General features: G+C 43.7%; 1 protein-coding gene across 2 annotated transcripts; it reads left to right on the top strand.

Annotated features, from left to right (window-relative positions):
• On the top strand, positions 1-21,989 carry LOC131357304 (A disintegrin and metalloproteinase with thrombospondin motifs 16). 2 transcript variants are annotated; one of them, XM_058396236.1, is made up of 23 exons: positions 1-460; positions 784-841; positions 1,956-2,290; positions 5,167-5,407; positions 5,608-5,804; positions 6,680-6,763; positions 6,869-7,028; positions 8,770-8,875; positions 8,957-9,094; positions 10,934-11,087; positions 11,738-11,833; positions 12,529-12,680; positions 12,805-12,977; positions 13,115-13,245; positions 13,586-13,709; positions 13,971-14,215; positions 14,300-14,438; positions 14,806-14,932; positions 16,935-17,139; positions 17,249-17,443; positions 18,277-18,486; positions 21,489-21,633; positions 21,770-21,989. In XM_058396236.1, the coding sequence occupies exons 1-23, from the start codon at positions 383-385 to the stop codon at positions 21,883-21,885; spliced, it is 3,609 nt and encodes a 1,202-aa protein (XP_058252219.1). In that variant the 5' UTR covers positions 1-382; the 3' UTR covers positions 21,886-21,989. The 2 variants fall into 2 exon arrangements, with proteins under 2 accessions (XP_058252219.1, XP_058252302.1); XM_058396319.1 differs by lacking the exons at positions 1-460; positions 784-841 and adding an exon at positions 1,447-1,600.
• The last annotated feature ends 1,913 nt before the right edge of the window (positions 21,990-23,902 follow it).

Below are 23,902 nucleotides of genomic sequence, written 5' to 3'. Positions count from 1 at the left end.
AGAGACAGACAGACAGAGAGAGAGAGAGAGAGAGAGAGAGAGAGAGAGAGAGAGTGGAATCACTCAGTTTACGGGGGAAACTCTGAAGCGGTCTCGCGCTCCGGGATGAGTCTCCAGCTTTACAGCTTTGTAGATTTTTTTTTCTTTGCACTCGTGTGGATTCTGCTCTTTAATGCACGTGCACTGGAATCAATCTGAACCGGTGATGATGCATAAATAAATATAACAAATATCCTGCAGCGATATAGGACTGCTACATACCGGAGAAGTGCCGGTGGTCTGGTGGTGCGCGCGCCACTTCCCGGTGCGGTGACGGACTGAACAGGATCTCTCATCCTCACTCACCGGCTTCAGGAGTTTTAGTTCTTAATCCTGACAGGAAATGGATCATAAAAAAAGGACGTGGACTGTGCGGCGGCTCGTGCTGCTTGGGTCTGTTCTCATTATGTCATGTCTCGAGGTGAGCAAAAATACATTAATTAATTAATTATTCATAATATATATATATATATATATAATTAATAAATCAGGCATCTTGAGTCATAATTAGCTTGTTCTTTTTATTATATAAATTCACAGAATATTTGTAAACAAATCTTCACAATATACAGTAAATATAACCTGTAGCGTCATATCGAAGACCAAAGGGAGTGACGTCATCACTTTGAAGTATCGCACGCCTGCAATCAAATCAATTCCGAATGCTTCTGAAATAAATAAATAAACTTGTTGTCACGTTGTTGTTGTATAAGAGGAATAAAACACTATTTGTTTGGTTTTCAGAGCGCTGAATCCGGCTCTCTCTCACTGCTGGAGTCTCTCAGGTTATCTTCTGGTACAGGTGAGAGCTGTAGAAACCGCAGGGTTTTACTACAGAAGCTTCCAGAAACTACACAATGGTTTTGTTTGTTTTTGTTTATTTGTTTGATGTTTGTTTCTCTAGAAGTAAAATTAGAAAAAAATTAGAAGTAAAAACTAGAGGCAGTGTGTAGAACAGCACAGTGTTTGTTTTTCTTTAGCTACATGCTAACATCAGCTCCTCGATTCCAGACATGTTTACTACATTGTCTTTACTTTATGATACTACATTATCTACATTGTTGTGGAAAGTGGCTCCGCCCCCAGCTCCTCCCACTGTAGTACAGAGACACAGATGAGTGTGAAAAGCCCCGCCCTCCCTGCTGTCTCTCATCCAATCACAGTCCTCCACTCAATCTGTCTCTCCAGCTATCCGTTCATCCACTTACCTGTCTTTCTTTCTTTCTTTCTTTCTTTCTTTCTTTCTTTCTTTCCTTCCTTCCTTCCTTCCTTCCTTTCTTTCTTTCTTTCCTTCTTTCTTTCTTTCTTTCTTTCTACAACTCACATTTCTTTTTTTCATTCATTAATTCATTCTTTTTTTCTTTCATTTTTCTTTCTTCCATCCAGTATTCACACACACACACACACACACACACACACTGTGTGTGTTTCCTCCTGCTGGTGTAAGGTGGTTGAGTAGCTGAAGGCAGGTGGAGGACAGGGAAGCGTGAACTCTACTGAAACCTCCTCCTCCTCCTCCTCCCACTGGAGCTCTGACTGATTTGGAACAAAGCAGTGAAAGGTGAGAGTGTTGTGTCCAGACCAGCTGAAAGACGCCCGTGTCTCTGTGATTGACAGCGAGACAGGAAGGATGTCTGGAGCACGCAGACTGCAGGACGGCTTTATTCTTGGACCTGCGTCTTGATATTTTTAGCATTTAGTTGCTCTCTCTGAGAAGACTTCTGTAGGGTCCAGAAAAAAAGAAAATATCAGAGTCAAGCATGAGGAATAGATCTATCTATCTATCTATCTATTTATCTATCTATCTATCTATCTATCTATCTATCTATCTATCTATCTATCTATCTGTCTGTCTGTCTGTCTGTCTCTTCTCCCATGCTGGAGGTTTGACCTGGTTGTGTGTTTTTGTGCTACAGAGTACGAGATCGTGGCTCCGTACGAGGTGGACCGTCACGGCCGCTACGTCTCACACGCCGTCACTCATCATCATCGCAGGAGACGCTCGCTGGACGAGCGCGGGATCGACCCTGCCTCCACCACCCATTTCCGGCTCCACGGCCTCGGACAGAACTTCCACATGGAGCTTCGTCCATCCGTGGGGCTCGTCGCTCCGGGATTTACCGTCCAAACTCTGGGGGAAAACGGCACTGAAACACTGGAGACCTTCCCCAGTGAGGAATTCTGCTTCTATCAAGGGTCACTGAGGTCAAAGGTCAACTCTACGGTGGCGCTATCCATGTGTGCCGGGATGGTGAGTCGGATTGGTCAGTGACTAAAGGGGTGTGGCCAGACAAATTTATTCATAAAAATTGTTTTGTATTCTACGTCTCGCTCTTGTGTTGTTTCTTGTGAACACTTCTTACTTAGCCTGCGCTCTGTCACTGTTTAGTCACCATTTTGTCATTTTTTAGCTGTTTCTAGTTTTTTAAGCAGAGATACATACAGGCTACTGATGAAACATACCATGACAAATAAGTACAGGAACCTCAATGTAACTAGAAACGGATAAAAAATTCATTCTGTCATAAATAAGAATCAGGATGTAGGAAAGTTGCTGTGGTTTAAAAGTAACGGAGGAATAAAGCACTTGGGGATTGTTGATGGTTAACGCTTGCGTTGTGTTTTATCGCAATTCGTACCTCTTTGTGTGAAAAAAGAAAAAAAGACGGGATGAGGCAGTAACAAATATGTGCCGTTGGATTTCTCACGACTTTTTCAGCAAATTCCTTTTAACCGCATGAATTCGAGGTCAGTGAGTGTTTACTGGAGGACAGAGACTCCTCTGTGAAGCCCAGGAGACACCGAGTTCCCCCGACTTGCCCCGTCCTCATCCTCAGCAGAGATTTTTGTCATTTTCACATGATGAAGAGTTGGTGGTGATGTCAGTCGGCTCTGGACATAGCCTGTCCCGCTTGAAGTCTTTGACTTTGCTAGCATTCTTTGCAAATTTAGCACAGAAACCTGATTAGCGTTGTCATGGAAACTTGAAAAATGATTCAGGAAGTCGTAATTCCTCTGGTCACTTTTTAAAAAAAATAGACTGGACATAGTTTTGTTTAGTGGCTAAATCATTAAGAGTTTTATGCTAGCGCTCTGCTAGTTAACTTGGTAGTTAGTATACTTCTGTGTTAGCTAAGTACAGGTTCCTATAATCCAGTAGAGTGTGGTTTAGGACGGAGCCGTGATCAGACTGGAACACTCACTCTGTCACTGGTTTTATTCAGTTCTCTTACATCATCTCTTTTTCTGCTATAAGCAGCCAAATGTTGTTGTTGTTGTTTATGTTGTTGTCAGATGGAGGTGATTAAAAGCTTTGTCGTTTCCAGAGCAACACCTCGAATTAATTTGTGCGTAAAGACAAGGCGTGCCGAATGAATCAGGGCACTTGGTAGAGTCCCCGAAAATCTGCTTCTGATCATATCAGAGCCATGGCATGTTAAAGCTGTGCTTGTAGAAACAGAGGCTTAGCGTTTGTTTCTCTACCTGTCATTCCCACTGAAGGAGGTGTGTCCTTTGTTTCTCTACCTGTCATTCCCACTGAAGGAGGTGTGTCCTTTGTTTCTCCACCTGTCATTTACACTGAAAGAGGCATGGTCTTTGTTTCTCCACCTGTCATTCCCGCTGAAAGAGAGGTGGTCTTTGTTTTTCCACCTGTTCTTCCTACTGAAGGAGGTGTGTCCTTTTTTTCTCCACCTGTTATTCCCACTGAAAGAGGGAATCACAGGTGGAGAAACAAAGACCACGCCTCTTTCAGTGTAAATGACAGGTGGAGAAACAAAGGACACACCTCCTTCAGTTTCTCCACCTGTCATTCCCACTGAAGGAGGTGTGTCCTTTGTTTCTCCACCTGTTATTCCCATTAAAGGTGTGTCCTTCATTTCTCCACCTGTCATTCTTACTGAAGAAGGCATGGCCTTTGTTCTCCACCTGTCATTCCCACCGAAGGAGGTGTGTCCTTTGTTTCTCCACCTGTTATTCCCATTAAAGGAGGTGTGTCCTTTTTTCTTCACCTGTCATTCCTACTGAAGGAGGTGTGTCCTTTGTTTCTCCACCTGTCATTTTCACTGAAAGAGGCGTGGCCTTTGTTTCTTCACCTGTCATTTCCACTGAAGGAGGTGTGGCCTTTGTTTCTCCACCTGTCATTCCCACTCTGAGCGACAAAGAGGAGGAAAAAAACATTCAAGCCTCCATTTTCATTTTTTGCTAGCAACAAGCTAGCCAGCTAAGTTATATATTTTTTTCAAACAGCATTAGTGTTAGAGAATTCCTGAGGTCCTGAGCAGGAATTTTAAGTTTATACCAATAGTGTGTGTGTGTGTGTGTGTGTGCAATAAAAAACCCCTGGCTAGCGAGGTGCTTCACTGGAATGTTAATTGGGATCTTCATTGTGAATCCAGTCTCGGCTCAAAAGCCCCCCGTGATGTTCCTGTGTTTCGGCCAACCTGTGTGTGACGTCACGTGAACTTTTGAGAGAAATCGTAAAAAAAGGAAAAAATGTAGCATAATGAAGAAGAAACATTCCGGTCAATAAGAAGGTCAGGTTTTATCAGTGTTAGCTTCAAGTGTGAAGACAACACAAGACGTGTGTGAGGTTAAGAGACAGAAGGAATAACACACGAGTGAAAAAAGCCACAGTAGGAGTTAGCAGAGTTAGCATGTCCGCTAAGATAATTCTGTTAAAAAAAACATGGTGCACCACTGAGGTATTTAATACATAAAACAAACTGCTGTTCAGCTTGGTGTGTATTATCCTGAGAAGAGTTTAGCATTTTTACCCTAGTGTAGTTAGCGTTACTGTAGCAGTGTATGACGTGAATGTAGCATGAGAAGTTAGCATGAGGAGTTAACGGGTTGTGCCAGAGGCTGCACGTGGGGCAACAAGACAGTGTGTGTGTGTGTGTGTGTGTGGAGTGGATCCCTGTCCAGATCTGTATTTACAACCGCTATTTACGCCTGGCTGTGTAATCTGATGATGGGTGTGTAACTACACACACACACACACACACACACACACAGAGCATGGTGTTATGAACTGTGTTAGCTAAGGCTAACCCTCTGAAACGATTGAATGATTGTGGTATTAATGGCAATGATACGGTTTAACTGTGTGTGTGTGTGTGTGTGTAGTCAGGTCTGATCCGCACAGAGGACGCTGATTACTTCTTGAAGCCCCTCCTCCTGCACCAGTTACAGTATGAGAACTACACCGCAGCCCCCGAACACCATCCACACATCCTCTACAGGATACACACACACACATCCAAACATCGGGGCGGAGCCAAGCGACGTCACCGACGTCACGGTCACCATGACGACTACGGACACGGAGCACACCGGAAGCAACACTACTGTGGGAGAAGGAAGAAATGTATGTAAGGACATGATTTATTTCTTTTAGAACTTGTTTACTCTGTTCTGCATAGCAGCAAGAAATGCTCTATTCTGATTGGCTGGATGCCGCGCATTAGTTTAATACCTGGAATACTGGAATGTAACCACGGCAACAAGCAGATTAATATTCATCATTGTTATTTGTTATGTTGATGTAGATCTTATTCTCTCTCTCAGACATGCCGCAACCACCAGCTGAAGATGTTTACGTTTCTCCAGATGAGTATAAACCAGCGGTGAGAGGAAGACGAGCGGCGACGCCCACCACTTATCCCAGACTCAACGTGGAGACACTAGTGGTCGTGGATCAGAAGATGATGGAGAACCATGGACGAGAGAATGTCACCACATTCGTCCTCACTGTCCTCAACATGGTGATTCTGTCTCTCCATCTGTCCATTCATCCAACCTTCCTTCCATCCTTCCATCCAACCTTCCATCCATCCTTCCATTTTATCCAGGCATCCATTTATTTATCTATCTATCCATTAATCTATTTTAACTATCAGTCCATCCATCCATACATCTATAGATTTTAACCATCAGTCCATCCATCCATCCATCCATCCATTCATCCATCCATCCATCCATCCATCTATCCATTTTAACCATCAGTCTATCCATTCATCCATCCATCTATCCATTTTAACCATCAGTCTATCCATTCATCCATCCATTTTGTCCATGCATCCATTTATTTATCTATTCATTCATCTATTTTAATTATCAGTCCATCCATCCATCCATTTTAACCATCAGTCCATCCATCCATCCATCCATTTATCTATCAGTTCTTTAATCCCTCCATCTATCCATCTATTTATCCATCTATCCATCCATTTTATCCATCCATCCAACCATCCATGTACGTATCTATCCATCCATTTTATCCATCCACTCATCCACCCCAGTCTGTCCGTCTATCCAAGTCTCTGTTCATTGGTTTTAGTCATTCCTTTCTTTCATCCAAAACATGGTGAACTTGTCTCTCCATCCATCCATCCATCCATCCATCCATCCATCCATCCATCCATCTGTCAGTTTTTCAGTTCACTTTCTCTGTTCATTCCTTTCATTTCTATCTTTCATTACAGATGCCTTCACCATCCATAGTTTTCTGTTCATCTCTCTCTTACGCCTCTTCTCATTCCCTCCTCTTTCTTTCTTTCTTTCTTTCTTTCTTTCTTTCTTTCTTTCTTTCTTTCTTTCTTTCTTTCTTTCTTTCTTTCTTTCTTTCTCCTCTCTGCAGGTCTCCACACTGTTTAAGGACAGAACGATAGGAGGAGACATTAACGTGGTGATAGTGGGACTGATCCTGCTGAGTGGAGAGCAGGTGAGGAAACGACTCTGCATTCTGTTTCCACTCCTTCTCTTCTCCTCCTCACACTCCTCTCTTTTTCATTCCCTCTCTCTCTCTCTCTCTCTCTCTCTCTCTCAGGATGGCTTGGTGATTAATCATCATGCTGATCACACTCTCAGCAGTTTCTGTCAATGGCAGTCGGCTCTGGCGGGTCGTGGAGGTCGTCGTCATGATCACGCCATCCTGCTGACGGGACTGGACATCTGCTCCTGGAAGAACGAGCCATGTGACACACTGGGTACCGCACTCCTTCACCAGCCTTTACTCCCTTCATTCTTTATTTCTTTCTTTCTTACTAACATTCTTTTTAATCTTTCCTTTCTTTCCTCCATTCCTTTTTGTCTTTAGTTCTTTCCTTGTTTTTCTCCAACAGTGCTCCTTCTTTCATTCTTCTTCTTATTCAATTCTTTATTGGTATTGTTTATTCTTTCTTTCTTTCTTTCTTTCTTTCTTTCTTTCTTTCTTTCTTTCTTTCTTTCTTTCTTTCTTTCTTTCTTTCTTTCTTTCTTTCTTTCTTTCTTTCAACAACTTCTCTGTTGTTTTGCTTGTTTCTTTCATCCTCCTTACTACATACCTTTAATTCTTTATGCTTTGGTCTCTTCTTATTTCTCTCACGCTTGTCAGAACATCTCCTCCGTCTCCTTCTCTAGAACGGTGAGAACGTCTCTCCTCCAGCTTCAAAGCCTGTTGACCTTTGACCTCTGATCCTTCTAGCCGTATTAGCCTGTTAGCTGTGCTCTTTATCCAGTAGGCGGCGGTTCAAAGACACCTGGGAAGGTGGTGATTGGGGGCGTGGGCTGTGATTAAATCCTCTTTAAAGCCTGTAGTGTATGAGAGGAGGGAGCTAGTGAAGATCTCACGCCTGGATCGGGTCAGAGGAAGATTAAAGACTAGAGCTGTGTTCATTCAGCCTCTCTCTCTCTCTCCTCACTCCAAACTTCTCTTCTCTCTCTCTCTCTCTCTCTCTCTCTCCTCACTCCAAACTTCTCTCTCTCTCTCTCTCTCTCTCTCTCTCTCTCTCTCTCCTCACTCCAAACTTCTCTCTCTCTCTCTCTCTCTCTCTCTCTCTCTCCTCACTCCAAACTTCTCTTCTCTCTCTCTCTCTCTCTCTCTCTCTCTCTCTCTCTCCTCACTCCAAACTTCTCTTCTCTCTCTCTCTCTCTCTCTCTCTCTCTCTCTCTCTCTCTCCTCACTCCAAACTTCTCTTCTCTCTCTCTCTCTCTCTCTCTCTCTCCTCACTCCAAACTTCTCTTCTCTCTCTCTCTCTCTCTCTCTCTCTCTCTCTCCTCACTCCAAACTTCTCTTCTCTCTCTCTCTCTCTCTCTCCTCACTCCAAACTTCTCTTCTCTCTCTCTCTCTCTCTCTCTCTCTCTCTCTCTCTCTCCTCACTCCAAACTTCTCTTCTCTCTCTCTCTCTCTCTCTCTCTCTCTCTCTCTCTCTCTCTCTCCTCACTCCAAACTTCTCTTCTCTCTCTCTCTCTCTCTCTCTCTCTCTCTCTCTCTCTCTCTCTCTCTCCTCACTCCAAACTTCTCCTCTCTCTCTCTCTCTCTCTCTCTCTCTCACTCTCTCACTCATGAAATGTAATGAAATGAAATGAAATGAAATGAAATGAACAATTAAGGAAGTAGCAGACAACTTTGTGTTTGTTTACTTCCTGTTTTTAATTTCTTCTTTCCTTCCTTCCTTCCTTCCTTCCTTCCTTCTTAAAACCTGCACTGAGTTCCATCGGATCTCTGACAAAATGTAAAGATGATGGAGGGAGAAAGAGAGTCATTCTGTAAACTGTATAAAAATTAACGTCTTGTTATTGAATGATCCTTTAAGGAGACGTTTCTTTAATGTTTCTATATAACGTTTCTGGAACGTTTCTCTCCAGTGGCAGTGCTTTGGAAAGCTCTGTAAGAGATATCAGAGACTTGTCAGGGAATAAAATGCTTCAGGAAGTGCTTTAACGAAACCACTCCTGATCTTCCTCCAGGTTTCGCTCCCATCAGTGGGATGTGCAGTAAATACCGGAGCTGCACCGTTAACGAGGACACGGGACTCGGACTCGCCTTCACCATTGCCCATGAGTCTGGACACAAGTAAGAACGCCTGGTTAAGCTATTGATTCGTCGTCATTAATTAATTTATTAAAAGTCGATTTTTACTTATGGTGCCGTCAGTTTCGGGATGATCCACGACGGAGAAGGGAACGTGTGTAAAAAGTCCATAGGGAACATCATGTCTCCGACACTTGCGGGAGATAACGGACTCTTCTCCTGGTCACCCTGCAGCCGTCAGTACCTCACACGCTTCCTCAGGTACGGGTGTTTCGGTTCTCGGGGTAGCTAGAATGAGTTTTTATATTTAGTTAAAAATAAACATTACAGTGGTGTTACTATAAGATCTAAAGAGATATCTCGGGCTAAACCAGGAGAGCGCTCCTGCTGTCTCCGATGTCTAGACGTGGCGTCATCTTTTTTAAAGCCACTATTTACAGTGGAGTCGTGCTGAAACAGAGCCAACATGGCCGCCGTGCTGATACCATGATATAACAGCAGTTTCAGTTTTCAGCTTAAATTAACACCAGTGTGAAATATCAGCTTCCTCACAGACACCACTGAATTTAGGATCATTAGTCTCGTCAGAGTGTGTGTGTGTGTGTTTGTGTGTATGTGTGTGTGTGTGTGTGTGTGTCCAATGTTTATCTGCGACAAGCCGTGCAGTGTTGTGGTGTGATGAAGCAGAGGACACAACATCAATAAGAGACTTTCCTCAGTGTTCCTTTAACTGTTTCATTCTTCTTTAACCACAGCATTGCCACAGATAGAGGGATGGACATACTGAAGGATATATAAATTGGATGGATGGATAGATGGATAGACAGACAGAAGCATATGTTAATGGATAGATAGATAGATAGATAGATAGATAGATAGATAGATAGATAGATAGATAGATAGATAGATAGATAGATAGATAGACAGAAGGGTATATGGATGGATGGATGGACAGATAGAAGGATATGTGGATGGATGGATGGATGGATGGATAGACAGACAGAGGCATATATGAATAAGTGGATGAATAGATGAATGGATAAACAGACAGAAGCCTTTTTGAATGGATTGATGGATAGATGGGTGGATGGATAGATGGATGAATAGACAGAAAGAAGGATATATGAATGGATGAATGGATGGATGGACAGAAGGAAAAAAGAATGGATCGGTGGATAGATAGATAGATAGATAGATAGATAGATAGATAGATAGATAGATAGATAGATAGATAGATAGATAGATAGACAGACAGACAGACAGAAGCATATATGAATGGATGGATTGATAAATAGATGGATGGATAGACAAATAGAAGCACATATGAATGGATAGATAGATAGATAGATAGATAGATAGATAGATAGATAGATAGATAGATAGATAGATAGATAGATAGATAGATAGATAGAAGCATATACAGTATGAATAAATGGATAGATGGATAGCTGCATGGCTAGACAGAAAGACAGACAGAAGAATATAAGGATGGATGGATGGATGGATGGATGAATAGACAGACAGAAGGACATATGAATGGACTGATGGGTGGATGGATGGAAGAAATAGAAGTATGAACAGATTTTCTAAATAGAAATAGATTTAGGCATGGCCAGATGGTTAGATAAATAGATTAATAGAGGATGGGTGGATGGTTGAATGAATGCATGGATGGACAGACAGAAGGATATATGAATAGACTGATAGATGGATGGATAGCCACACAGATAGACAGACTATATATCAGTGGCTGGATGGATGGATATGTATGATTGGACGGATGCACAGATTAATACATGGATGGATTGAAGGCTCTTTGGAAAGATGTACACATTTTGTAAATAAATTCAAAAGACTGGATAGCTGAATGGAAGGATGGCTGGATGCACAGCTGAACAAAAGATGGAGGGGATTAATGATGGGATTAATGAAAGGAGACAGATAGGAAGATGGGAAGAAGAATAGAAGTGTGGCTGGAGAGATAGATGGGTAAAGACTGGAGTCAAGTCAAGAAGTTTTTGTTGTATTGGATGAACTTAATTACAAGGAATATACCCTCTGTGTGTGTGTGTGTGTGTATGTGTGTGTGTGTTCCACCAGCACTGCTCAAGCTACATGTCTTTCAGACGAACCGAAGGCGATGGAGGAATACAAATATCCGGAGAAGCTTCCCGGCGAGCTTTATGACACGGACACTCAGTGCAAATGGCAGTTTGGAGAAAAAGCCAAACTCTGCACACTGAGCTTCAAAAAGGCAAGAAAACCTTCTGTCCGATTCGGCTCAGACTCCGAGACCCCCCGCTGTGGTAGATCCCGTCTTCATAAACTCACTGAACCCAACCCACAGGCTTTGTCCCGAACACAGAGTTAAAATAGTACAAGGACCTTTGGGACGTATAAGAAAGTGCAAAAAGTGCAGATCTCTCCGTAGCCGCAGACGTCGCTTCTGAAAATATAACTCCATTTACACTGGAACTCTGCCAATGAGAAAGTCTGAACATGGGCTTAGGATGAGGACGAGGACGAGGACTGTGGAACCGGGGGGCGGGGGTGTTTAAAAAAAAGTCAGACGCCACCACCACAGAGATCTGTTTTTATTTCATTACTGTAACTGTCTCGAACATGTAATGGCTTAAGGAGTGCCACATGACATACTGGGATTCTGATCATTAAAAAGATTTAAAGACTTTGTTGTGTCTTTAGGCAAAATATGAAGGACAAGTTAAGCTAGTTAAATCGTTTGGCTTATGTTAAGGATTTAGCAAAATACTGCGTGTACGCTATTGTAATGTTATCGTCCCTGCTGCTGTCAGCCAATCAGAATGCATGATACTGGACTTTGTGATAACATGGTAAAGATAAAGACGATCTATTTAAATCCCTATTGCTTTTTGTGTGAATCAGGACATCTGTAAGGCCCTGTGGTGTCATCGTGGAGGACGAAAATGCGAGACCAAGTTCATGCCGGCGGCCGAGGGCTCCAGCTGCGGCCCCAAGATGGTGACCATCACATTAACACCATGAGAGATTCCACACACAGCCGGTTTTTCTTATTAGAACATTAGCTGTTTCAGTAAACCTGACTGGATTTCTATAAAAGCTTCTTTCTTTCATCTAAAGTTGGAGCTTGCTTCTAAAGATCACAAAGGGCTGAGGATAGCAACACGGATACCTAGCAACAACTGTCAGGTCACTACAGTAGCAGAGGGAACAGTATCAATATTTACCTCTGTGAATCGCTTTAAAATAGATTAAACTTAAATAACGCTAAGATTCAGCAAGCTAGCACACAGCTGGTCAGGCTGTTACATCACGACAGATGCTGGTTGTGGACTGAATAAAGATTTCATGTCAGGTTTTTGTGTGGAACTGGGAACAAAAAAGCTAGCTTAGACTGAAGATCTCAATTTAACTATCTAGCATTCAATTTAATGTTAAAGTTCCATATAGTATGGACAAAACAAATACAAAGTAACAGTGGAAACAATTGGGAATATCAACATTTACCTCAGATGTGTTGGTAAATTCTTAATAAAATCCTCTTATGACACTAGCTAACTGCTAACTCTGCAGGCTTTATAAACAAATCTTTGTAAACATATATCTATACCTTAGCATCTGAGCTAATCCTAATGAAATGATTTAAGATGTCTGTGTGTGTGTGTTTTTGTGTGTGTGTGTGTGTGATTTTGCAGTGGTGCCGTCGTGGAGAGTGTGTGAAGCGGAGTGCTGAAATTCCTCAGCCAGGATACAGTCACTGGTCCGAGTGGTCTGATTGGTCGAGCTGCTCGAGGACATGTGAGAGCGGAGTGATGTCCCGAGAGCGACAGTGCAAGCACCACCACGAGTGTGTATTCTCTCTCTCCCTCTCACACACACACACACACACACACTTATTACATAACCTCATTAGTATTTGGTCTGGCTTCCTTTTTAACACTATCACTCTCTCTCTCTCTCTTTCTCTGCAGGCATGTGGATAGAGGGAGTGTTTGTGAGGGCGTGTCTCGTGAGTATAAACTGTGTAACACTTTCGACTGTCCTGCGAGTGCGATGGACTTCAGAGCGGCTCAATGCGCCGAGTTTAACACGAAGCCCTTCCGGGGCCTTTACTACAGATGGAAACCTTACACACAGTTTAAAGGTGTGTGTTTTCAGACACACACACACACCTAGTAAAGATAATTGATATTAAATCCTGCTGAATGTCAGTGTGTTTGTTTTTCTATTGAATGTGCAGAACTGTATGAGCTGAGTGAGCGTTTGCTCTCTTTTCCCCAGATCATGAGGTGTGCAAGCTCTACTGCATCGCTGAGGGCTACGACTTCTTCTATGCTCTTTCCAACAAAGTTCGTGATGGCACGCGGTGTATGCTGGACAGCAACAATGTGTGTATTGACGGCGTTTGTGAGGTAATGTGTTCTTACATCCAGTACAAAGGTATCGTGTAGATATCGTTCAGATATGTGGTGGTGATGTTTCCTTCAACTTTAGTGTTATTGAATATTCCAATGATGGCATCATTCAAAGGCTAGGCTGAGGTCTAGGCTAGGCTAGCAAAAGTTTATTCTACTATATTAAGCTAAATAGAATGACAAAATATCAAGCCATTGTGTTTAAAGTAAACTGCCATAGCAAAGTATTGAGAAAATATTAATTGGAATTTTATATCAATCTTCATCTATATGCCAGCTATAGGGTTTCTATTTGTTTTGTTGATCTGGATTAAAAATCTAACACTGTCCCCAACAGAAAGTGGGTTGTGACAAAGAGCTGGGTTCTACAGCAGTACTGGACATGTGTGGTGTCTGCAATGGCAAAAACTCTACCTGCAAACTCTACAAAGGCAGATACACCAAGCAACACTATTCCAACCGTAAGGCCAATACACCAAACACCGTACACCAATTTTAAAACCAATACACCAAACACCGTACACCAATTTTAAAACCAATACACCAAACACCGTACACCAATTTTAAAACCAATACACCAAACACCGTACACCAATTTTAAAACCAATACACCAAACAGCATTCCACCAATTTTGAAGTCATTAAACGAAAGAGCATTACACCCAAAAAACTTCAAAATTCTGAGGACAATATCTTTCTTCTTTGCTTCTTTTGTGTGTTAGAGTACTATGGAGTGGTCACTATTCCACCAGGCGCCCGTAGTATTCGTGTGGTGGAGTCAAACTCCTCCAGATCTTTTCTTGCCCTGAGGAACACACACAGAAAATACTATCTAAATGGTCACTGGAAAGTGGACTGGCCTGGACGTTACTCCATTGCAGGATCAGTGTTTGACTACAAACGGCCCTATAACGGTCTTGAGAGTCTGACCTCGACTGGACCAACCAGTGAAGCTCTAGTGGTAGAGGTAGGGTCCTTATTTCCGTCCTCTAGCTGATTGATAAAAGGCATTAAGCTTTGTCAGTACTGTTTTTGTATGCACTGTTTACAGATCCTGCTGCAGGGTTCGAACCCAGGTGTGAGGTGGGAATACACGCTAAATAAAACCAAGACGGAGAAGGTGACCAAGCCCAAACACAAATTCACATGGGCTGTAATTCGAGGCGAATGCTCTGCTACTTGTGCTGGAGGTATACACACACACATGGCTTTGAAAATAGCAAAGTCTCCTTTGTAAAGGAATTGTCGAGTCACTGACCTAGTCATGACCTTCTGTGTCTTAGATGTTGTGAATTAAGGTTGTTTCCTGCACACTTTGCTCAGTTCCCATCCTGTCAATGGAAATGAGTAGGGAGGGACATTGTCTCATCCTACTTGACCCTATAATTAGTCAGTGCCCTGAAGTTAGTGCAGGATTAGTACCTACCTAATAGCGTACTTCACAGATGAGCTTAAAAAGACCACAGAGTGCCAGAGGAACATTAAGAAGTAGAAATATAGTACAGTAATGTGAGTAACGATGCCTGGATGGTAAAGTGTTCTCTCTCTTCATTTCAGGCGAGATGAAAACGAAGGCAATGTGTTACAAGGATCAGCGAGTCCAAGTGAACACGTCCTACTGTAACCCTAAAACTCGTCCCAAAACCGGCACCGTTTCCTGTAACACCCAACCCTGCCCTCCCAGGTAACAGCACCGGGATAAATCTGTGTAGGAAATAGGCCTAGTCTGCTGACCTCTATAGACCACAGCGGAACCGAGGGAACAAACAAGAACTGGCTCAAACCATTGGAGAGAATTCATGTCCAAATGATGTGGGTGGAGCTAAAATGGTGCAGATCACTGATTGGCTAAACACCATTGTCACATTATAGAGATTGAATGTTTTATTTCCTCAGACATTTAGCTCAAAGTTTTTGCAGATTACAAGAAAAAGTTCATTGTGCCAGTCACTAGTCTCCACCCCAAACATTTGCTCCTCCTACTTTCACAGATACTGTTAAGTGACATGGGAATTTCCAGAATGGATATCTCTCTCTCTCTCTCTCTCCCTCTCTCTCTCTCTCTCACTCATAAGTACACAAAGACGCACAGACAGACAGACAGACAGACAGAGAGATTAGCAGACAGACAGACTCACAGACAGACGGAGAGATTAGCAGACAGACAGACTCGCAGACAGACAGAGAGATTAGCAGACAGACAGACTCTCAGACAGACGGAGAGATTAGCAGACGGGTGGACACAAACAGACAGACACACAGACAGACAGACACAGACAGACAGATTAGCAGATGGGTGGGGACAGACAGACGGACAGACAGATATTTAGCTCAAATTTCAAATTTTTTGCAGATAAGAAAAAGTTGATTGTGCCAATCATTAGTCTCCACCCCCAAACCTTTGCTACTCCCATTTTCACAGATACTATTAAGTGACATGGGAATAAAAAGTTTCCAGAATGGATCTCTCTCTCTCTGTCTCTCTCTCTCTCTCTCTCTCTCTCTCTCTCACTTACATGCACACACTCTTGTGTATTTTTACACATTACATCATGGAAATAAGAACATGATCATATTTAAGACCTGACATCAGCATGAGTTCAGTTTACAGTACAACACACACACACACACTCAGGGTGCATGTGAGCACAAGTCGTATCAGATCTCCCTGCACTGGAGTGTGTGAGGTGTAAATCCACAACACACACACACTGCAATGAAAAACACACACAGGAGAAAATATGTTACTGTAGATGGATGGATAGATAAATAGACTGAGAGACAGACAGACAACCAGATGTACAGACTGAGAGGCAGATAAACAGACAGACATGTGGACAGATAAGCGGATAAATATTTATAAACAGACCGACTGATGAATACACAGATAGAAAGATGGGTCAGAGCAAAAATAGAGAGATAGTCAGAATGGCAGATTGTTAGACAGACACACAAAAACCTAGACAGACAAAGAAATGAAAAGGCAGACAGACTAATAGGTGGGCAGACAGACAGAGAGATTAGCAGAAGGGTGGACACACAGACAGACAGACAGATAGGCAGGCAGGCAGAAAGATGGACAGACAGTTAAAGAAACAGAGAGACAGACAGAAACACAATGAAACAGAGAGACACTAAACTACACAGTAAGACAAACAGAATGAGACAGATAGACAGTGAGACAGACTGTCACTGTAAGATAGACAGACCATGAGAGAGACAGACAGACATAGAAGCAGACAGAGATGGAGAGACAGACTGAGATGGAGAGACAGACAGACAGTGACACTGAGACAGACAGACAAAAAGACAGAAAGATTAGCAGATGGGTGGACAGACAGACACACAGACAGACAGAGAGATTAGCAGACGGGTGGACCGACAGACAGACAGAGAGATTAGCAGATGGGTGGACAGACAGACACACAGACAGACAGAGAGATTAGCAGACGGGTGGACCGACAGACAGACAGAGAGATTAGCAGATGGGTGGACAGACAGACACACAGACAGACAGAGAGATTAGCAGACGGGTGGACCGACAGACAGACAGAGAGATTAGCAGATGGGTGGACAGACAGACAGACAGAGAGATTAGCAGATGGGTGGACAGACAGACAGTTGTTTGTACCCTACAGATCTTATATTAATCTTATGCTCTGTGTGTGTGTGTGTGAATGACGCAGGTGGAGTGTGGGAGACTGGCGTGTGTGTAGTCGTACGTGTGGTTCAGGGGAACAGAGTCGACAGGTGCAGTGTGTTCAGACAGCGAGTCACACTCGGGTGAAGGTGTTGAGCGAGGAGCAGTGTGATCAGCCTCCACCTGCACGCACACACACCTGCAACACACACGCCTGCCCACCCACATGGAGCGTTGGCACCTGGACACAGGTGAGGACACACACACGCTTATACTGCACTCTTCATACACACACTCTAGGTCATATATGAGCAGAAAGACACACCCACTGATCTGTGTGTGTGTGTGTGTGTTTGTCAGTGTTCACATAAATGTGGTAAGGGTGTACAGAGAAGGGCAGTGATGTGTGTGCGTAGAACACCAGGATCGCGTGACCTTGTTCTCCCGGACAGTGAGTGTGTGGTCCTGCCCAAACCACACAGCATGGAGAACTGTGTACTGAAACCCTGCCCAAGAACACACACCACACACTGGAGCCTCACTCACTGGCAACAGGTAAGACTGACAGACAGACAGACAGAGAGATAGATAGGCAGACAGGCTGGCAGACAGACAGACAGGCAGACAGACAGACAGGCAGGCTGAGAGACACATAGTGAAACAGAGAGACATAGAGATGGACAGACAGATACATAGTGAAACAGAGACAGACAGACAGACACATTGTGAAACAGAGAGACAGACAGACAGACACACAGTGAAATAAATAGTAAGACAGACAGAATGAGACAGTGAGACAGACAAACTGAGAGATAGACAGACCATGAGACAGACAGACAGACATGGAAGCAGACAGAGGTGGAGACACAGACAGAGATGGAGAGACATACAGACAGTGACACTGAGGCAGACTTTGAGACAGACTGTAAGTCAGACAGACAGGCATGCATACACAGAAGCAGACTGAGTTGGAGACAGACTGAGATGGACAGACGGACAGATAGACAGACAGACATACAGTGAAACAGAGACAGACAGACAGAGTGACAGACAGTCAGGCACAGAGTGAAACAGAGAGACAGACAGACAGATTGAAACAGAGAGACAGACAGAATGAGAGAGAGACAGACCATGAGACAGACAGTCAGACAGACAGACAATGAGACAGACAGAAGCAGACTGAGATGGACAGACAGTTAGACAGAGACAGTCGGACAGACAGACAGACAGACAGACAGAAAAGCACTCCTGAAATAACAGTAACACAGCATGGCTGTTCACGTTAAACGTGTGTGTGTTTTTGTGTGTGTGTGTGTGTGTGTTTGTGTGTGTGTTTTTGTGTGTGTGTGTGTGTGTGTGTGTTTGTGTGTGTGTGTGTGTGTGTGTAGTGTTCAGTGACGTGTGGTGTAGGTGTACAGCTTCGCTCTCTGCAGTGTGTGGAGAAGGACATGACGGGGAAACACAGAACACTGACAGAGAAGAAATGCCAACACACACACAAACCTTCAGCCGAGCTGCAGAGAGTGTGTGTTCAACCTGACTGCATCAACACACACCGCTCTCACACAGCACAGTGGTACACATCAACCTGGTCTCAGGTACACACACACACACACACCACTCTCACACAGCACAGTGGTACACACACACACACACACACACACCACTCTCACACAGCACAGTGGTACACATCAACCTGGTCTCAGGTACACACACACACACACACACACACCACTCTCACACAGCACAGTGGTACACACACACACACACACACACACCACTCTCACACAGCACAGTGGTACACATCAACCTGGTCTCAGGTACACACACACACACACACACACACACACACACACCACTCTCACACAGCACAGTGGTACACACACACACACACACACCACTCTCACACAGCACAGTGGTACACATCAACCTGGTCTCAGGTACACACACACACACACACACACACACACCACTCTCACACAGCACAGTGGTACACACACACACACACACACACACCACTCTCACACAGCACAGTGGTACACATCAACCTGGTCTCAGGTACACACACACACACACACACACCACTCTCACACAGCACAGTGGTACACATCAACCTGGTCTCAGGTACACACACACACACACACACACACACACACACACCACTCTCACACAGCACAGTGGTACACACACACACACACACACACACCACTCTCACACAGCACAGTGGTACACATCAACCTGGTCTCAGGTACACACACACACACACACACACACACCACTCTCACACAGCACAGTGGTACACATCAACCTGGTCTCAGGTACACACACACACACACACACACACACACCACTCTCACACAGCACAGTGGTACACACACACACACACACACACACACCACTCTCACACAGCACAGTGGTACACATCAACCTGGTCTCAGGTACACACACACACACACACCACTCTCACACAGCACAGTGGTACACATCAACCTGGTCTCAGGTACACACACACACACACACACACACACACCACTCTCACACAGCACAGTGGTACACATCAACCTGGTCTCAGGTACACACACACACACACACACACACCACTCTCACACAGCACAGTGGTACACATCAACCTGGTCTCAGGTACACACACACACACACACACCACTCTCACACAGCACAGTGGTACACATCAACCTGGTCTCAGGTACACACACACACACACACACACACACACACCACTCTCACACAGCACAGTGGTACACATCAACCTGGTCTCAGGTACACACACACACACACACACACCACTCTCACACAGCACAGTGGTACACATCAACCTGGTCTCAGGTACACACACACACACACACACACCACTCTCACACAGCACAGTGGTACACATCAACCTGGTCTCAGGTACACACACACACACACACACCACTCTCACACAGAACAGTGGTACACATCAACCTGGTCTCAGGTACACACACACACACACCACTCTCACACAGCACAGTGGTACACATCAACCTGGTCTCAGGTACACACACACACACACACACCACTCTCACACAGAACAGTGGTACACATCAACCTGGTCTCAGGTACACACACACACACACACACACACACCGCTCTCACACAGCACAGTGGTACACATCAACCTGGTCTCAGGTACACACACACACACACACACACACCACTCTCACACAGCACAGAGGTATACATCAACCTGGTCTCAGGTACACACACACACACACACACACACCACTCTCACACAGCACAGTGGTACACATCAACCTGGTCTCAGGTACACACACACACACACACACCACTCTCACACAGCACAGTGGTACACATCAACCTGGTCTCAGGTACACACACACACACACACACACACCACTCTCACACAGAACAGTGGTACACATCAACCTGGTCTCAGGTACACACACACACACACACACACACCACTCTCACACAGCACAGTGGTACACATCAACCTGGTCTCAGGTACACACACACACACACACACACCACTCTCACACAGCACAGTGGTACACATCAACCTGGTCTCAGGTACACACACACACACACACACACACCGCTCTCACACAGCACAGTGGTACACATCAACCTGGTCTCAGGTACACACACACACACACACACACCACTCTCACACAGCACAGTGGTACACATCAACCTGGTCTCAGGTACACACACACACACACACACACACACCACTCTCACACAGCACAGTGGTACACATCAACCTGGTCTCAGGTACACACACACACACACACACACCACTCTCACACAGCACAGTGGTACACATCAACCTGGTCTCAGGTACACACACACACACACACACACCACTCTCACACAGCACAGTGGTACACATCAACCTGGTCTCAGGTACACACACACACACACACACACACACCACTCTCACACAGCACAGTGGTACACATCAACCTGGTCTCAGGTACACACACACACACACACACACACCACTCTCACACAGCACAGTGGTACACATCAACCTGGTCTCAGGTACACACACACACACACACACACACACACACCACTCTCACACAGAACAGTGGTACACATCAACCTGGTCTCAGGTACACACACACACACACACACACACACACACACCACTCTCACACAGCACAGTGGTACACATCAACCTGGTCTCAGGTACACACACACACACACACACACACCACTCTCACACAGCACAGTGGTACACATCAACCTGGTCTCAGGTACACACACACACACACACACACACACACACCACTCTCACACAGAACAGTGGTACACATCAACCTGGTCTCAGGTACACACACACACACACACACACACACACACACCACTCTCACACAGAACAGTGGTACACATCAACCTGGTCTCAGGTACACACACACACACACACACACACCACTCTCACACAGCACAGTGGTACACATCAACCTGGTCTCAGGTACACACACACACACACACACACACACACCACTCTCACACAGCACAGTGGTACACATCAACCTGGTCTCAGGTACACACACACACACAGTAACACAACTGTGGGTGTGTGTGTGTGTAGTGTACAGTGTCGTGTGGTGGTGGTGTCCAGCTCCGCTCTGTTCAGTGTCTCCTCCACAGACGCCCTTCGTCCACTTGTTCCCTTCCTGTGAAACCGGCTGCGTCTCAAATCTGCAACACCAACTTCTGCCCTCAGCAGAACAGAGGTACACACACACACACACACTCACACACACATCTTTCTATCTATCTGTCCATCTAACCATCTTATCTCTCTCATTTGCATGTTTGAGAATCTGAAACACTTACTCTACTTTTGATGTGTGTGTGTGTGTGTTATAGACCACGTGTGTAAGGACTCGTACAGTTGGTGTCCCCTGGTGCAGCAGCACGGAGTGTGTAACCATCACCTGTACAGGACGCAGTGCTGTCTCTCCTGCTCAAACACCAACTTCTGATCTGCATCCGCTAATAAAAAAAAATCATGAAGTAGCATGTTAGCATGTGAGACTGAGACACACACACACACACACACACACACACACACACACACACACACACACACAAACAGCAGGTGTGTCTGTAGTGCGTCTGGAGCAGCTCCGAGACGCGGGGATGTGTGGACTCGTGTTCAAGATGGACAGAGAGACAGGGAAGTCCCTCACATTAAGGGTTGAAGAATTAGGACACGCCCCTTTCCTGCCAGTGTGTGCCATGATGCCAGGACTTTTGTTTTGCATTTGCACATAAGATATAAAACATGACTGCCTGCTTTTTTTTTGGGGGGGTGGGGGTCATTTTAGGAGAACTTTGTGCTGAAGACTGACCGAAGAACCGGTTCCATAAGTTACACTGTTTGTATTGAAATGGAAATAAAAAATGTTTCAAAATGAAACGTCATTTTTTTCTGTTTAAAGTAAACGTTAAACATTATAAAGTGTTTTTTTTTATTTATTTTTTTTGTATTTATTTCCTGAAACTTTTCCCATGACAATTTCACTCTTACACAGGTTCGAACAGGCGGGGCCTTTCTGTGTGGAGTTTGCATGTTCTCCCCCGTGCCTGCATGGGTTTACTCCGGGTACTCTGGTTTCCTCCCAAAAACATGTACATTAGATTGTTTGGTAATTCTAAATTGCCCGTAGGTATGTGTGTGTGTGTGTGTGTGTGTGTGTGTGTGGTTCTCTGTCTATGTGTACCCCTGTCTTTTGCCCAATGTGTGCTGGGATAGGCTCCGGCAGATCCCTGTGACCCTAATTAGGAATAAAGCGGGTATAGAAAATGGATGGATGGACTATGTCCAAGCACCTAAGGCTACCTGACTGACCAGCTCGATTTGCTTCATATTTTCAGGAAATTATGAGACAATTCCCAGGTACTCAGGTGCTGAATTTCAGACATGTGTCTACATTACTTTCTGAGATACAGACCTGGATGTAGCCATAATTTTACTGTTAAAACCAAACAGTAAAATTCATTACATTTTCATATCTGCTACTCATGATATAGATCTGTTTTAGCATCTAGGTGTAAGTCTAAAAGAAATCAAACTTTCTGATTTGTTAGGCATTAAATAAAATAAAAAAAATCATTTCTCCTCTATATTTTAAACATTACTTGAAAAAAGCGTGTTGTAATTGATTTAATTAGCACAAAATATGCAAAGTATGAAGTTTATATTATGGAATTAGATATGTTGTATTTTGCTAACAGGTTTTACAGGTGTGCTAACTATTACTTCCAGGGGTTTCACCCGTTTTTGTTTATAATAAATGTTCACAGCTTCATATTCAGTGTCGTGTGTTTAGTTTCATGCAGTCCATCTCACAGTTTCTGCAGTTTGGATGCCATCTAGTGGTCATTTTGTTGAAGTCCAGTTGCAGAGATGGCATTTTTTTTTGTTATTGTTCAGTCAGAAATATTATTAAAATATGTTTTGATTTTGGAGCTCAGTAAAGCAGTATTCAGGTTAAGGCTTGATATTGATATTACTTCATATTAATTCTCCATCTATTTTGGAGGGTCCAAAATATAACAAATAAATTGTGGGGAAGAAAAACAACAGAGAAAACTAAAAATAAATAAATAGATAGATAGATAGATAGATAGATAGATAGATAGATAGATAGATAGATAGATAGATAGATAGATAGAGATATTTTATTTATCCCAATGGGAAATTTACAACTTCCAGCAGTATCCACAAGCATAGGTACTAAGGTAATAAATTAAAAAAAAAAAGAAAAAAGAAATATAACAAAAAAATACTAAATACTAGAATTTAAAGGTACAACATATAACAAAAAAAATCTAACAAATAAATAAAATATAACAAAAAATACTACATACTAAAAAATGTATAGGTATAAGAGATAAGTAATGTGCAAAAGAAAGCACAGAAATGAATGTGGGGTGTAATGAAAATGGGCTTTTTATAAGTATGTTCATAAATATACTTTTATAGAAGACTATATA

The sequence above is a fragment of the Hemibagrus wyckioides genome, linkage group LG01, assembly GCF_019097595.1.
Source record: "Hemibagrus wyckioides isolate EC202008001 linkage group LG01, SWU_Hwy_1.0, whole genome shotgun sequence".
Taxonomy (NCBI): Eukaryota; Metazoa; Chordata; class Actinopteri; order Siluriformes; family Bagridae; genus Hemibagrus; species Hemibagrus wyckioides.
The sequence above is the reverse complement of the archived record's forward strand: the minus strand, read 5'-3'. Positions and strand labels throughout refer to the sequence as shown.